Source organism: Gymnoscopelus microlampas, assembly GCF_963454915.1.
Source record: "Gymnoscopelus microlampas genome assembly, chromosome: 8".
NCBI classification, from domain to species: Eukaryota; Metazoa; Chordata; class Actinopteri; order Myctophiformes; family Myctophidae; genus Gymnoscopelus; species Gymnoscopelus microlampas.
In genome coordinates, this window is record NC_139945.1 from 44,808,104 (window position 1) to 44,825,366 (window position 17,263).

A 17,263-nucleotide genomic window follows, 5' to 3' on the forward strand; every position below is an offset into this window, starting at 1 on the left:
GAGGGCCCTTTCACAGCCACAGGGGTGTGTTTGTGCTGCTGCTTGGGGCCATTCAGCAGCCGCACAGAGCCAGGATTCTTCTCCCGCTCTGCGCTGAATGAAGGGCGCAGTGTTCCCCGGGCTGACCAGACTCTCCTCCCTTCCTGTGTGCTCGGAGTTGGACCCGACCTGTCCCGCCTTTCCTTCCTTCCCCCTCCCCTCCCCGAGGGTGAGAGGCCACCTCGTGGGCACCTTGTCCCTTTGCACAGTCCCACAGGCCTGTGGTTCTCAACATTTTTAATTTCAAGGACCCCCATAGCTCTGAGACTATACAAATGGAACCAAATGGACCCGGTACGCTGTCAGAGTTACATACCTGTAAGGCTCCATTTGGAACCCTGTCAAGGAACCCTGAGGGTCCCTGGACCCAACTTTGAGAACCACTGCCATCATAGATGACCGTCTGTCCTTCACTTTTGTTTCCTTTTCGACCTATTGGCAGCTCCAAAGACTTAGGTTACCAAAGAATATTCATAGAATATTTAATATTCAATAATTTATTGCTAAAACCAACTTGCAGCCGATTTGTGATTTGTTTCGGTGTGCTCAGAGATAACAATAAGAACAACAACTAACGCTTGCCATGGGGCAACCAGTTGTTCCAAACAACTGTGTAGGTCCAGCGTTGAACCTCATTCATATATAATGTTTATGAAACATGCTCCCTACATGAATCACGTGATCGCGTCGTGGCGACGTCAAAGATTGTCGTACTCGTAATCGTAACTCACTCTTTCAACTGGTCTGGGATTCTCTAGCTAGCTCACTGATATGGGCTTAGTGTGTTTATTAAGCAAATTAATTCCTCAAAAGTGCCGTATCGGACCCTTCGATTGGAGATTGGGGGGTATATGATATGGTGTGCTACTGTACAGTAGCTGACAAGCATGAACACATTTGCTTAATGTTCTTTCAGTTGATAAGCTCCATGAGTTCTTTGGCTGAGTACTGCCTCCCCTCCATCCTACGCACACTGTTCGACTGGTACAGGAGACAGAACGGACTTGAAGAAGAGCTACACGAGTACAGACCAAGAGCCAATACCAAATCCAAAAAGTGAGATACAGTACATTAACTACGAGTACACTCAGGAATCCCTTTTGAAATATTGTTTTAACTGCTATTTATGAATGTTTCAAATCCCCATACAGTATATCTATTTTTTTTCCCCTCTCAACAGCGATGAGCAGCAGAGAGATTATCTACTTGAAAGGAGGGATTTGGCTATTGACTTTATCTTCTCACTTGTCCTCATAGAAGTTTTAAAACAGGTGACAGATTGCACTCCACGTATGCCTCACAAATTCTTTACACAGGGCAAGTTGTGGCTGTGAACAAAACATGGACACATTTTTGACATGTAGAAATACAGGAGGTTTACCATATAACATATAAACAGAACATAGATGGAATAGATAACAGTTCTCTCTCTCCATAACTAGATGCCGCTCCACCCTGTCCTCGACAGTTTGGTTAATGATGTCATTAACTTAGCCTTCAAGCACTTTAGATATAAAGAGGGGTAAGCTTTTGTTTCTTTACAACCATTTCGTTTTTTAGGTTTGGTTTTCTGCTCTGTTGGGTTTTTATTCTTTAACTTAAATAATGTATCTCCCAGGTACCATGGTCCTAACACTGGCAACATGCACACTGTAGCAGACCTCTATGCAGAAGTCATAGGAGTATTAGCCCAGTCCAAGTAAGTAGTCAAAATAAAAATAAATAAAGCATGTAAGAGTAATCATATAGCTGCTCATTAAAGTAGAATGAACCATGCTATATTGACATTATTGTACAAACATGACACCTGCATGTTTCTTTTTTCTTTTTCTTTTTAATGTAATCAAAACATCCTCTTTCCATTCCTTTTGACCACTTAAACCTTAACATCCCTATTCTGGGCTTGTCATAATAGGCGAACATTCAGTGACAATAGCTGATCTACAAGCTCACAACATGTCGCAATGCAAAGCCTTGTGCTATTTTTGACAAAGGGATTTGGTGTAGAGGGGAAAAAGCAGGGGATAAATTATAGACCCCTGGGGGATACTGGTAAACAAAGTATACAGGGTTTAAGTGGTTAAATATCTAGCTATCAGTGAGCTTTATGCACTTGTCTGTTGTGGTCTGGTGTCATGCCACTTGATGATAGCATGGCTGAATTCCACATGCCTCTGTGTAAGACATTGCCTGTTTCAAGAGACCAGCACATGATGTAGGGACAGATTTTTTGGACAAGTACCCTTCACACCAAACTAGGACTGGAAATTGGTGTCTGTTTATTTGAAGTTTTCAAACCACTGCGGTAAGAAGCAAACTCTCAAAATAGAGATATGAGCTGGTGAGTTGGTGTGACTGCATAAGACCTCTTCAAAGTTCTCTCTGTTTAATTTCATATGGGAGATGCTTCACTGAAAGGCTTTTCCAGAGGACTTGGGACATTGCTTAGATTTGGGAGGCCTCCATGTTCAAGCTTTCATTTTTAAGCTAACAATGCAATGCATTGCTGGTTTGAAAATCAGTTATTTCAACAAGCTACGCCATCCTGCAATGGAATATAAATGAGGCTTTTAGTGTGGTACCCTAATCCAAAATGATTTGGATCAAAATGACTGTATACAATTTGGAATGCCTTTAGAGAAATGGGTGCTATTTCCATTAAGTCAAACAAATTCAAGGAAATACGTTATCTCAACTAGAGTTTTTCACATGACTAAGAGCAACTCATCCTCATCTCAGTATACAGTAGCAGCTGTGTTCAGTTTCTTACAGGTAGAGTATGAGCCACTATGGAAGAGATTAGTGGATGCCCACATGAGCTCCCGTGATGAATAACCCTCTAAATTTAGACTAACAGAAGAATCCCATCTCTGATTCAATTTGGCAAGAGGATCAGGTGCTAGACGAGGAGTTTATCTTTGGGCGCAGAGACTTGTGGTCTACAGACAGAGAGGGTCAGATGAGGATATTTTTGGGATCTGGTGCTGCTTTATCCACCCCATATCGCAGCCTTCTGAGACATCTGTACTTTAGATTTGTAATGGATGAATGGAGGCAGTCTTGAAGTGCAGTTTGACAGGGGTTTTGCAGGCACCTCATTATTTAACGTTTCTTTAAACATTTCTCCTAAGGTTTCCTGCTGTGAAAAAGAAGTTCATGACTGAGCTAAAGGAGCTCCGACAGAAAGAGCAGAGTCCTTATGTAGTCCAGAGTACCATCAGTCTGATCATGGGTGTGAAGTTCTTCCGTATTAAAATGTATCCAGTGGAAGACTTTGAAGCCTCCTTTCAGTTCATGCAGGTACAATGCACTTTAAATTTCAACCTGCCGTTCCTATTTTGGGTCATCGTAGGCAAACATTTTTAATACATTTTCTATATTTGTCCAAATCCTTTTGAAAATAGCAGACCTACAAGCTCACATTGGCCATGTTCGCCCCGTTTTATCATTGTACGATGAAGTGTAAATAAAGGCTTAACTACTTAATAACTGAATGACATTTCTTATCATATACAGTATGTGCCATGCAATTTGAGTGCATACAATTGCTGCAGTTCTTCATACAATGCACAATTACAGGTCTTCCTGTCTTATAGCATTTGTTGGCTTAATTTTGTATTGACTTAGTTTTTTCTTATTACCATATGACCTACAGTATTTTCATTGTTAAATAAATTAAACACTTAACCAACTGAGTCAATGAGGTCACCCTTAAAAATAAGTTTTCTTTACATTTTCTACATGTGTACATTTACAGTTTGGATGCAATTACCCTGTGTGAACCGAGGATCTCTCTTTTGCAGGAATGTGCCCAGTATTTCTTGGAAGTCAAGGACAAAGATATTAAGCATGCCTTAGCTGGACTTTTTGTAGAAATTTTAGTTCCTGTTGCTGCAGTAAGTCTCCCTCTGATACAGATAAATGCTACAATACATTAATCACAGTTGTTTTTGATGGGAAATGATTAACACTGTGAGGATGTGGTACAGCCTGTCTTGTCATTATAATGTGATGTTGTGCTCCACTGTAGGCTGTGAAAAATGAGGTGAACGTGCCCTGTCTGAGGAACTTTGTAGAGAGCTTGTATGTCACAACCCTGGAGCTGTCATCCAGAAAGAAGCACTCACTGGTTAGTCACCCTGCCGAAGGATGGAAATGACACGGAATGTTCGGGCTGTTTGTTTTCTTACACCCCTGCAGTCACTGTGACAGTCTACAATACAAAACTACTGTACATTGCTGTCATGCCTTTGGTCCCTGTGAATCCTCAAGAATGTCAAGGTCACTTATGTAATATCAACATCCAACAGCACTAGCCGTTTACAAGAGAAGACAGGCAAAGTCTATAAGGCAGAGAAACTAGCTATACATTAAACATAGTGTATGAATAGTCAAATTTTAGACATTGGTTAATGCATAAAATGCATAAATAAAGTAACTAACACATGGACATTTCTTAGCACACCTCTAACAGTGATCTCGGTTTCTTAGACAGTATCAAATATCAGGCTTATTAGCCATGTGTACTCACTTGTATAATGTATAATTTTGCTCCTCTAATAATGCACAGTATCATTCCATAATTAACTATTCAAAAGAAAACCTTAAACATAAGTAATTTGCCTGTATCCACCTACTTATGGTGTAATAAGTGTACGATATGGGCTAGTTTACTCAGGTCAGTTGTGTGATGAAGCATAATTTGTATCATTGACATTCATTATCCTCTTCACAGGCTCTATACCCACTGGTGACGTGTCTGCTGTGTGTTAGCCATAAAGATTTCTTTCTCAACAGATGGCATGTTTTCCTCAACAACTGCCTTTCTAACCTCAAGGTAAGATAAGTTGTAAATTGACCACTGTGTTAGTGATGTAACACTGTGTAAGTTGTGCATGTATAGCAACTGTCTAATGTAATTATTACATACATGCTTCTGTACAGTAACTTGCTGTGCTTTTTTGCATGGCTACTTTAATGATTCTTATAACAAGAGTACTGTGAGGACTTTAAGACCTGAACACGCCAAGGTGTTGTCGGGTAATCTGGCTGCCGAGAAGCATCTGTTGTATTTCTTTCCAATATATATTTAAGTTTCCAATGTGCTGCAGGTAGTCAAGCATTATTAGCGCCCAATCACCCAATTCAGTATGCTGAATCAGCGGTGTAGAGTGTGTGTCTGTGTGAGAGGGAGAGAGAGAGAGAGAGAGAGAGAGAGACTACACAAACATATTTAATGGATAAAGAACGTCACGATTGATAAGATGACAATGTAATGGTTGATATAGCTCCTGTAGTGAGTTTTGTGCAATTTTTTACCTTTTTTATTCAGATAATCTCATTGAGACCTGAAGTCTCATTCTCAAGAGAGAACTGGTTCGCCCATAATGATCTGGGTCAAAGGTGATGCCCCATTAACAAAAACAGAAAGACATATTCGTCGACTGTCAGTTGGAAAGGAGTCACTCTCCTATATTTTACAAGGGTTATGTCCTCTCACGCAGGCACAGAACAGAGCCAGCCGTGACCGTCAGCAGTAGTCTGTGCAATGTTTGGAGCAACGTTTACTCGTGAAACGTCACTCAATGTTAACCAATCTGATCTCCCGACGTAGTCACAGTTATACAGGGCAAGGCAGCTTGGTCTGTTCAGGTCTTATTTATCCCTTGTCAGTATTCATGCATTATGTAACAAATACGTTTATTTTTTTCTAATTTTTTTGTGTTGAGCATTGGAGCTTTACTGCCAAAGCCTTTTTGTTGACTGTTGATCATTGATTTGGCTAACTGAATTTGTTACAGAGTAAAGACCCCAAAATGGCTCGTGTTGCACTGGAGTCCCTGTATCGCCTGTTGTGGGTGTACATGATCCGAATCAAGTGTGAGAGCAACACCGCAACACAGGGGTAAATAGCTGTACTCTTACCATCACTTAGTTGCTATGTGTCCATTTTCCAGATAATTCCTAAAAGATTTGAAGCCAAACCACAATAGAACCAAAACCCAGGGAAAGGCATAAGCAAGGCCAAGTATAGAAAGTAATCTTGAGGTTGGGAGAGCTAAAACATTGTGCGTGTGAACAGTTTGTCCCCATTTGACTTAATTCCTAACTGGAATATTGGTTTGGTTCCTGTTTGTTGTTTACAGCATGCTGCATGCTGCAAACAAACAAACTACACAATCAGAGTAGATCAAAAGCTGTTCTTAAGTACCTCATTGACCATACACACACATACGTATCATAGTAAGTAAGTCCAAAATGGAAATCGTGGATGAAGAGTAAGGAGAACATTGTGTTGTTGTACAAACACTCAACAGGCATGGCGTTAGTGTACAAACACTCAACAGGCATGGGGTTAGGGCACACCAGATTAAGTGTGCTGGTGGCCTTAGAGGTTTAACAGCGGGTCACAGACATGCTTACCAGCCCTGAGCCCACACGGGGAGATGCAAACAGGTCAAGCCAGACTTTTCACACGTCTATTAGGCCTGAAATAAACAATTCTTGAAAATAAACCACATCAAAGTTGTGTGCGTAAAACAGGCCAAATTCGTGTTCTGTGTCAGTTATAAATCCAAACACAATCTCAGCTGTTTACATGGGACTTGGATGATACAAAGCATGCTTCTCAATTCGTAATTTTCTCTTTATCTGCAGGCGCCTCAATACCATTGTTACAAACTTGTTCCCCAAAGGATCACGCAGTGTGGTACCAAGAGATATGCCCCTCAATATCTTTGTCAAAATCATCCAATTTATTGCACAGGTAATCAGGAAGATGTGTTTTTGTCAACAAAGGTCATAATTCAAATATTCAAAGTTCTCTTTCAACATGTATAACTACACTGTTATGTACAGGAGATGATCATAAAACAACCATACTGCCACAATACACATGCTGATCTAACCTCTGTCTCTTCTCTCAACAGGAAAGACTTGATTTTGCCATGAAAGAAATCATCTTTGATCTACTTTGTGTTGGGAAACCAGCAAAAGCCTTTAGTCTTAATCCAGAGGTACAGTGTTTACATTCATCATTCAGTCATCATTCATTTAATTTTCATTAAACTATTGTACAGACCACACACAGGCTGTAGTGGAATATTTTGCTTGTCCACTTCACATACTGTTTATAAATGTATAGGAATGTGATGGAAAACTTTGTTGGATGTACTTCAGAGAATGAATATCGGTCTGAGGGCATTCCTGGTCATAGCGGATAAACTGCAGCAGAAGGACGGTGAGCCCCCAATGCCTAACACTGGCTGCAACCCGCCCTCTGGGAACACACTCAGAGTGAAGAAGACCTACCTCAGCAAAACGCTGACTGATGATGACGCCAAAGTCATCGGTGAGTATTGTCCCAGTGGTTCCCAAACGGTGTGCCGAGGCACACTGGTGTGCATTGCACTGTTGATTTTGACAGCAAATTTTGATTTAGTTTTAGCCATTGTCTTTTGAATAAAATTCCATTTAATTTTAGTCATATTTTAGTCATCTGAAATGTTTTACTGTTTAGTCTGGTTTTAGTCGACTAAATATCATAAGACTTTGGTCGACTAAATCTACAGTTGATTTAGTCGACTAAAATGTATTTTGGTGGTGCCTTGATGGCGTCGTAATGGCTGATTTTATACTTGGTGTACAACGTGTCGCGCTGCGACGCGTTGTGAGCTTGTAGATCGGCTATTTTCAGAGCGCAACTCCACTAGTCCCTCCCTAACATTTTAGTCTAGTTCTTATTTGTTGACGAAATTGACAATATATTTAGTCTCACTTTTAGTCATCGTAGATTTGTTTTTATTTCGTTTTTATTTTGTTTTCGTCAGTGAAAAAAGGTAGCCGACGATCATTTTTCATCATAGTTTTAGTCGACGAAATCAACACTGGTGCATTGAAACTTGTTCAGTTGTGCCTTGGGATTTTCAAAAATCGACAAGCTCACAATATCCGTGTGATGTCACTATTGATGTCACTATTGTCCGTATTTTTAAAAATGAGTATTTATAGATTAGATGGATCCAAATGAATAAGTGTTCCATGTTGTCATCTGTCATCACCCCTGGTCCAGGAATGTCCATGTATCACGTTCCAGTCCGCAAAGCTATTGACAACATCCTGAGACACCTGGATAAGGAGGTGGGGCGTTGCATGATGATGACTAACGTTCAGATGTTGAACAAGGAACCTGAGGACATGATCACGTAAGTGTGGTACTCATCACAGCCATCTCTGCTGGCTCCTCATTGACTCACAGGACCATAGTATAGTAGATTAAATACCGTGTTCTAATTTCACAACCTGTGTAATAACTAAATCAACTGAAACATTTGCAGTTGATGATGTATAATTTGACCATGGGTTTGACTTTCAGAGGTGAAAGGAAGCCAAAGATTGACTTGTTTAGGACCTGTGTTGCTGCCATCCCTCGTGTGCTTCCAGATGGCATGTCTAAGCCAGAGCTCATAGACCTGCTTTCACGGTGAGAATCCAAATCTAGACCACTGCTAAGTTTGCCAAAAACTCTGACTTTATGAATGACCTTAACTTTAACCCATTAAGATCTGTGGCAGATTCTACAAAATGCCTTCTAAATCAATTGTTCTCAAACTATATATTTTTCAAAAATGTTCAAAAATAGCAGATGTACAAGCTCGCAGACACAGATGCTTTCCCGGTTTTAATGCGTTAAGAGCTGGCCACACAATCACTGACAGTTAGGGCGACCCGGTCAAAACAGTTCAATTGCAATCTGTGCTACAGTAAATCTGCAATCTGCATCCACTCTGTTTGTTTTCATTCTGCAATAATTTTCCCCGTTGGGCGTGGTGTAAGCAGCAAATACGGGGACAGATTGTTGACCCACATGTGCACAGTTTGACTGACTTCAAACGCAGCCCTGTGATGACAGCCTCCCCTGCCTTCTGCACAGCCATCGGATAAGATCAGATTTTTGTAAAGTGTCTGTCCTGCAGTGGTTTCACTTTTGAAACTAGAGCCAATCAAAATGCTTAACATTGTGTCAATATGTGGGACGCAGGACAAGGGATAAAAATGCTGTGCAGTCCAGCACAAAGCGGGACACCTGGTCACCCTACTGTCAGTAAGATGAGCTAGCCAAATGTTCTTTATTATGGATGTGAACTAATCCTATATGTTTTTGGCACTTATAACTTTTAATTATGTTGTTTATACTAACCTACTGCTAACCCTGACCCGGGGTCATAATGGCTGCCACTTTTTATTTCACAATAACAAAAAAATCCTGAATGTCTTATATACTATATTGAAATCTTGACATTTTTATTCAGAACCAAAATAGACATAATATGTCATATTCAATATATTGTCAATATATTGTGAGGAAACATCCAGTACGTTGCCTACAGGGTTGGCTAGGGATTCCTAACTCACTTATGAAAGTGTCCCTTTAATAAGTGAACATAATTAGAGGGACACATTTTGTGGATTTAGTCACCAAAAGTCACCACACCCCAAAAAGTGTTTCCACACATCCTTTTTAGCTGTGTATAGAGTTTGCATGAGGAGTACATGTTGTGTGGACGATTTCTAGTCACTATTTACCAGCACTTTAGTAATGTGGGAATATGTTGCATGGATTGTTTGGCTTTTTTGGCATTCTGAAAGAGCGTCTAGTGTTCTCTCTTATCTCTTTCAAATGTGAAAGTATTTTTCAGGATTGCAGAGAGTGGGTTATACAATGTCCCAATGTCACTTTTATGACATTCAGTCTGAATTATCAACATGGTACTTTGGGGTAGAGAAGAAAGCAAAAAAAAGCCAGGCGTGGATCTTCGTGTGGTTCTCACATCTGTGCCACAGCTGTGACTAGTATTGTTTTTCAACTGTGGATATCAAGTGTCATTATTATCTAACATTAAATCCATTTACAAATGACTCGTTAAATATCCTATGCTTGTAGCAGAAATTACATACTCTGTTTCACACTACGAAACTCATTGCATGGATTATACCATTTTTATCTTCCCTATTTTATTCTTTAAAAATAGAGATCTACAGTCTACAAGCTCACAATGTGTCGTGGTGTGACACCTTGTGAGCTTTTAGATCTGCAAATGATGTTGTTGTTTTTTGTGTGAATTTTAAAAATACTTTTGAGAAAGTTTGCCTATAATCATAGGGACCCCAGGGTTAAAGTGGTTGGTTAATATATCTGTAGGCTTATCTTTATCATGAACTGCATCATCAGTTTTCTTTTCATCTGTGCTCTTTGCAGCTTGACGATCCACATGGATGATGAGCTGCGACTTATAGCCCAGAATTCCTTGCAAAGCCTATTGGTGGACTTCTCTGATTGGCGTGATGATGTGCTGTTTGGCTACACTAACTTCCTGTTGCGTGAGGTTCAGGATACTCACCAAGGCATGCTGGATACCTCCCTCAAACTACTGCTACAGCTTCTCACCCAGTGGAAACTTGCCCTAGTCATTCCAGGGAAGAGCCATGACATGGCTAAAATACACATTGCAGAGGTACAGCCTTAAATCAGTGTTGAATCTAAATCTACTCTTGAACTAGTCCCACTAAAACCATGCCTTGATTGTTTGAATTGAAGTGTTTGATCGAAGTCAGCAATTATTTGACAGTGTTATACCTATATTACAGTTGCTGCAGACAAGTTCAAGTCCCAGGATCCCTGCAGAGCGAGGGCCACACTCGGCTGTGTTGCATGCTGTAGAGGGACTGGCACTCGTATTGCTCTGTTCCTGTCAGCTTAGCACTCGCAAACTTGCTATCTCCATCCTTAAGGAGATACGCTGTCTATTCATGGCCATTGGACAGTCTGAGGTAAAAAATTATGACGGCAGACTTTACAAGAACAATAAACCATATTAAGACGAGAATTTGACAATTAACGTCCCACACTCTACAGTGCACAGTTTATAATGACCATGTATTTTATCATCTGCATTCTGCAGGACGATGATAAACCCATGATTGAGATTATGGACCAGCTCAGCCCTGCAGTCCTGGAAAGTTTTGTCAACGTGGCTATATCTGACACAGTAAGATGTCCTCAGTTTTACCTGAATGCTTAGTCAACTAGGAGATAAACTGTAAATGTGTACTGTAAATGTATGTGTATTTTACTGTAGACCAGAGCCATGTTTCCTTTATTAACACATTTTCATACATTCTCACACATACACATAATACTAAGACTAAATTGGCTGAAGAATGCAGACATGTCCCCTGACCCTTGTGTTCTTTTGTTCATTATGTTCTTCCCAGGCGACCATGCCGCTGGGCCACAACATGGACCTTCAGTGGCTAGTAGAATGGAATGCAGTGTTGGTAAACAGTCACTATGACATTAGGAGCCCCTCCCATGTGTGGATCTTTGCCCAGTCTGTGAAGGACCCCTGGGTGCTGTGTGTTTACAGCCTCCTCCGGCAGGACAACCTGCCCAAGCACTGCCCTACAGCACTCAGCTACGCCTGGCCCTACGCCTTCACTCGCATGCAGCTCCTCATGCCCCTAGTAGACCCAAAGTAAGTCATTCATTCTGCACCACGCCAAGTTCAAGACTGGACATGCTAATCTTACACTTGATGAGTTGAAGTAACGCTCTAGATTTGACTGTGCATTCCTTATTTAGGCTTGGGCCAGTATTCGATAATATGAAATATTGCGATACTTATCACGATATTGCGGCGATATAGCTAGCTTTACATAGAGCTTAATCAACTTTAGATTTTCTTCATTTCATTTAATTAAAAACAAATTCCTTCCTCACCAGTAATCCAGTGTACGCTAAGAAGACCAGCACCTCTGGTAGTGGAGACAATTATGTTACCCTGTGGAGGAACTATCTGATCCTCTGCTTTGGGGTGGCCAAGCCCAGTATCATGAGCCCTGGCCATCTGAGAGTGTCGACACCTGAGATCATGGCCACCACACCTGACAGCGGTGTCAGCTACGATAACAAGGTAGCTGCCTCCCGGCCCTCCGGTCTTATTAATTTCCCAGGTGCTTTGTCTCCCTAGGATCAGGTGTTCATGCACAACTTGTTGACATTTAAGCTCAAAGTGTCAAATTACAACAACAGCTTCATTATATGAAAGGAACAGAATATGAAACTTGTATATATTCAAATGTATGGATATACTGTATACGTATTCATTCACGTTTCACATACACATCTTTGGTGTTTTTAAAGGATTTGATGCACTTTTGAAGTGCATTAGTAGTCTTGTGTAATGTTTATATGTTTTTACAGGTGATCGGGAGTCCATCTGTGGCGTGGCTCCTGAAGCAGTTAGTCCCATTAATGAGAGCGGAGAGCATTGAGCTCACAGAATCTCTCGTACTGGGCTTTGGTCGCACTAACTCCCTTGTATTCAGGTATATCTGAAAGCACCATCATAGAGTTTTCACCAAATGGAATTGTGGTTGCGAAAGACATTGAGCAAACTGCACTTTATCAATGTAGGAGAACAGAATTTTCACTTTCTCACTGTTTACAGTATGTGATATACTATACACCTCCCTTCTGTAACCTCAAAGCAAGATGATAGCACCAACCAAATCACAACAAGTTGTCTCAAGACACTATAGATAAAGCAGAGACCATACGTTTCTCCCTGGTCAAAGCATTTGGCGACAATGGCAAGGGAAAACTCCCCTTTAACAGGAAGAAATCTCAAGCAGAACCAGGTTCTGGGGGGGAGTCTACGTCCTCACACACCGACTACGTTGGTGTGCGAGGGAGTGAGGGGAGATACAACGATGACGGCAACAATAATAACAACTACAGTGTAATGACAGTAACAACAACAACTATAATAACAACAGCTATAATAAGAAAGAATGCAGCAATTTCCCATCCCATCCCATTTTCCCATTAGTCAGAGACACTCAAACAACCACCGACACTCCGCTTATGGACACAATAAATGACATGAAAGTTATTACCAGAAGTATTATTTTGGTGATTAAAGTCTATTTTGGTGTGTATTTGTGTGGATTTAAAGGAGAGATGAGTGCGGGATTAGATTTGCTTTGTGCATTCAGGCCATTTATATTTTAAACACATCCCGTCTCATTTTATCCTGGAAATTAGATTTGAGCCCAAACACCTTTTCATTTTCAAAAGGGAATGCTTGATTTAGTGTGGATTAGCACGGAAACTATCTTTCCTTCAGTGACTTCAAAAGGCCATTTTGGTTTGCGTATCATGATTGCCAAGTCATATTTTAACTGTACTTGCACAGGGAACTCGTGGAGGAGCTACATCCACTCATGAAAGAAGCTTTAGAAAGAAGACCTGAGGTGGGTTCTTTATCTTTACAACACAATGCATTAAATACAGAGAGTACACTACGCGTAGATTGATCTCTCTCTTTATCTCAGATAAACATAATAGCGGTTATAATGCTGCTATAGGGAGCTTGCATGGAGCAGCAGTCGTGATCTGACTGGGCTCTCCTTTTTTTCATTGTCACAGAACAAGAAGCGACGTGAGCGGAGAGATCTTCTGAGACTGCAGCTGCTGCGGATCTTTGAGCTACTGGCTGATTCAGGTGTCATCAGTGACAGGTCAGTGAGGTGTCACACCACCTTACATTACACACTGTAACCCCATACGGTGAAGTGGTAGTCTGTCATGCACGCCTTTTAGGATTCACAATAACCCAAGAGACAAAACTGGAGTGACATGTTGTAACATAGTGGTTCACTACTTTATGGTTATATTTACATTTTACATAGTATTGCTGTTTGAGTTGTGACAAATGTTGAGAGTGAAATATGAAAATGGTAGCTTTCTTGTTCCGTTGTGTGTATTCCTGTCATTGTCATGTCTCTGTGTTCCTGGACTCCTGTCATTTCCCACAGTACAAATGGAGCTCTGGAACGCGACACCCTGGCTCTGGGCGCTCTGTTCCTGGAGTATGTGGATCTTACCCGGATGCTTCTGGAAGCTGAGAATGACAAAGATGCAGAGATCCTCAAGGACATCCGAGCTCACTTCAGTGCCATGGTGGCCAACCTCATCCAGTGTGTCCCAGGTAACCCAGATCAGATTCAGATCCTCTTCATACCAGAAGACCCAAATTGTGATTTGTGGACAGTAAAGGTTTAGATATACGCCTGACTGTGCCATATGACAGAAGATGATGTATTTTTAACTCAAATATACAGTCAACTGAAGATCACAGTCGTGCAAGGAATTATAATTTTTTTTCTGGTTCCCAAGAGAGGGGGGATTCATTTTACTGCTTCACCCAGCAGATGGCTGCTCAGGTGGCTCAGATGAGTGCACAGGGGGAGCTGTTAGGGGCTTGTCTTGCTCTGGGACACTTTTGACAGGTAGACTGGGCAAGCCCAGGCGGCCTCTCTACCCACTCAGATACGGCTGCCCCTGGCACCTATAACAATCTTACTGGCCTGTCACTGAACAACAAAAAAAAACACCAAAAAGGATCTGTGGATCTCTACAAAGATTGTGTCCTGTATTACTTTTCTGTAGCTGTCAAGTGTAATCCATCAGAATGTCCCATTTCATGCAGCAGGGAATTGTGATTTATAAATCAGGATTCAATTTAACCAGGGTTGGCAGAGCACAAGAAGCACGGTCCACTTGACATTGATCTTGATTTGAACACATTCTCAAGGGATGTTGCTCCAAAAATAGAGCAGCTTAGGTAGGGAGAAGGCAAGGACAGGTGATGACTCATGGGTTGCCAGGCGCCAGGGTTTCTGTAGTCCCTGATGAATGGCAGATGACCTGTCAAGGAGGAACAAGCCCTTATTAGCTCTCTCTCTATCTAAAAAAAAAGTGCTTTTACTAATTTGCTTGGTATTGATTTTCCTGAGTGATTGTGCTGCCTCTTCCTCCACCTCCTCCCGATAAAGAGATCTTTATGTCCCTTCTTCCACAGTGCACCACAGACGCTTCCTGTTCCCTCAGCAGAGCCTTCGTCATCACCTCTTTATCCTGTTCAGCCAATGGGCTGGCCCATTCAGCATTATGTTCACCCCTTTGGACCGCTACAGTGATAGAAATCACCAGATCACTAGATATCAATATTGGGCCCTCAAGGTACAGTAAGCATAGTTCTCAAGTTCACGTTCAATTTGCGTTAGCGTAAATTAAAAGCACATACAACATGATTACTTTTTATAGTTGCTATTGAAATCAACTGCTGTATCCAACATTTTTTATGAATGTTATGTAAGGTTTTTCTTCCATCCAACCCTCTAAAAAGTGTTTTTCAAATGCAGATAAAGTTAAAAAGGGGAGATCTTGAATTAAAAGTGAAAATGTAAATAATCGTAATGCATGCATCAAAATGCATGGTTTGTGATATCAAAATCACTGAGTCAGCAACATCAAACATGGCCCCAACAACTCCATGTCCATGGTGGAAACCATGTCTAAATCACTTAAACCTTAAAAAACAAAACAGCAAAAATAGCACATCTACACATCTACAAGCTCACACCAGGTTGGTTAAATGTGTGTGTGTGTGTGTGTGTGTGTGTGTGTGTGTGTGTGTGTGTGTGTGTGTGTGTGTGTGTGTGTGTGTGTGTGTGTGTGTGTGTGTGTGTGTGTGTGTGTGTGTGTGTGTGTGTGTGTGTGTGTGTGTGTGTGTGTGTGTGTGTGTGTGTGTGTGTGTGTGTGTGTGTGTGTGTGCGCGCGCGCGTGCGTGCGTGCCTGTCATGTTGTTTGTTCTTCCAGGCTATGTCTGCGGTGCTGTGCTGTGGGCCTGTGTTTGATAATGTTGGCCTCTCTCCGGATGGATACCTCTATAAGTGGCTGGATAATATACTAGCTTGCCAGGATCAGCGGGTATGTGGATAACAATTTATTACAGTAGTGTATTTAAACAAAGACCTGACCTCAAAAGCCTGTCTGATACTTTGCTTTGACTTCCTTTATTAAAACAAAAAAATAAAATACAATAAAAACATAAATGATGTTCCTGCCAAATGCCTGCTTTTTGTCTTTCTGCGGTGTTGGCAAACAGAGAAGCGTGGAATTTGTTTCAGAATGAATTAGCTGAATATTGTTTTCAAATGACTGCTATAATACAATGTCAAGATGAATCACCTTGTCTTTGCACATGCATGTTTATTTTACTTATTCTTTCCCCAGTTGCCAAGTTGACTTTGCACTTGCACTCATTCGTTTACATCTTAATAGCCACAGAATGAGTAATATTGACTGGGACGGCTGCCCATAAAATGTAATTTATCATCTTCTTGCTATGTCAAGGCTAAAATCTCTGCAATCCATCCAAGCTATCCTTCCTCAAGCCTTTTAGAAAGCAGGACACAATTAAGTCTCAGAGACATTTATCTTTCTAAATGGATATAGCCTCAGAAAATCTTTAGCTTGAATTACTGGGTAATGGGGACCGTTCTATCTGAGGCAGCCCCAGGAGAGACTTGTTTTGTCTGAGTGTTTTCTCTTCCTGTGGCTCAGGTCCACCAGCTTGGCTGTGAAGTTGTCATCCTCCTCCTTGAACTCAACGCTGACCAGGTCAACCTATTCAACTGGGCTGTAGACCGCTGCTACACAGGCTCCTACCAGCTCGCCTCTGGCTGCTTCAAAGCTATTGCTACTGTCTGTGGCAGCAGGTAGGCCCATAAATCTCATTCCATCATCTGCCTTTGTAAGTATTTGGCATTATGTCGAATTGCAGCCACGTGCTTCACAGTGAAATAATTGTTTTCTTTGTCACACTGGTTTTGTTTGTGGGTCGCCATGTGTGAGATGCAGCACAATAATGTTGTGGCTAATTAAATTAGGAAATTCTCCAGATCTTCATAGATCTCTCCTCCAAGTGTTGAAGGCACAGGCAAATTAACTTAGACTTCAAAGCATCACATCAGCTAATCCTATTAAAGAGCTCACTACTCATCTGAGATTGTGCTTTGTTTCTTGTTTTTGCAATTAGTGTCCCCTAGAGCACATACTGTATAATATGCCGCCTTTACAAGGATTTTAATTCTGAATCATTACGTCATGCTAATTTATTTTTTGCAGAAACTACCCATGTGACATTGTAACACTCCTCAATCTGGTGCTCTTCAAGGCATCAGACACCAACAGAGAAATCTATGAGATTTCTATGCAGCTGATGCAGGTGAGAAACAGCTATATGTTTCTTCTTCTTAATTGAAAATGCAAAAGATAATGAAATACGCACATCACTTTTTTTGGGTGCTGGTGTAT

At 41.1% G+C, this 17,263-nt stretch overlaps 1 protein-coding gene across 3 annotated transcripts in view; it reads left to right on the forward strand.

Moving 5' to 3' along the window:
- Positions 1-17,263, forward strand: part of frya (furry homolog a) — a 64,292-nt gene that overhangs the window by 21,198 nt on the left and 25,831 nt on the right. For all 3 annotated transcript variants that reach the window (XM_084065328.1, XM_084065329.1, XM_084065330.1), the window contains exons 4-30: positions 956-1,095; positions 1,220-1,310; positions 1,482-1,561; positions 1,658-1,738; positions 3,171-3,339; positions 3,843-3,935; positions 4,070-4,168; positions 4,775-4,876; positions 5,841-5,944; positions 6,697-6,805; positions 6,969-7,055; positions 7,219-7,390; positions 8,111-8,243; positions 8,414-8,521; positions 10,298-10,553; positions 10,687-10,869; positions 11,001-11,087; positions 11,314-11,573; positions 11,822-12,011; positions 12,302-12,426; positions 13,296-13,353; positions 13,529-13,620; positions 13,918-14,090; positions 14,964-15,124; positions 15,764-15,874; positions 16,511-16,665; positions 17,075-17,174. In XM_084065328.1, the coding sequence (XP_083921454.1) occupies positions 956-1,095; positions 1,220-1,310; positions 1,482-1,561; positions 1,658-1,738; positions 3,171-3,339; positions 3,843-3,935; positions 4,070-4,168; positions 4,775-4,876; positions 5,841-5,944; positions 6,697-6,805; positions 6,969-7,055; positions 7,219-7,390; positions 8,111-8,243; positions 8,414-8,521; positions 10,298-10,553; positions 10,687-10,869; positions 11,001-11,087; positions 11,314-11,573; positions 11,822-12,011; positions 12,302-12,426; positions 13,296-13,353; positions 13,529-13,620; positions 13,918-14,090; positions 14,964-15,124; positions 15,764-15,874; positions 16,511-16,665; positions 17,075-17,174 (3,519 nt within the window). The remainder of the gene's footprint in view (positions 1-955; positions 1,096-1,219; positions 1,311-1,481; positions 1,562-1,657; positions 1,739-3,170; positions 3,340-3,842; positions 3,936-4,069; positions 4,169-4,774; positions 4,877-5,840; positions 5,945-6,696; positions 6,806-6,968; positions 7,056-7,218; positions 7,391-8,110; positions 8,244-8,413; positions 8,522-10,297; positions 10,554-10,686; positions 10,870-11,000; positions 11,088-11,313; positions 11,574-11,821; positions 12,012-12,301; positions 12,427-13,295; positions 13,354-13,528; positions 13,621-13,917; positions 14,091-14,963; positions 15,125-15,763; positions 15,875-16,510; positions 16,666-17,074; positions 17,175-17,263) is intronic.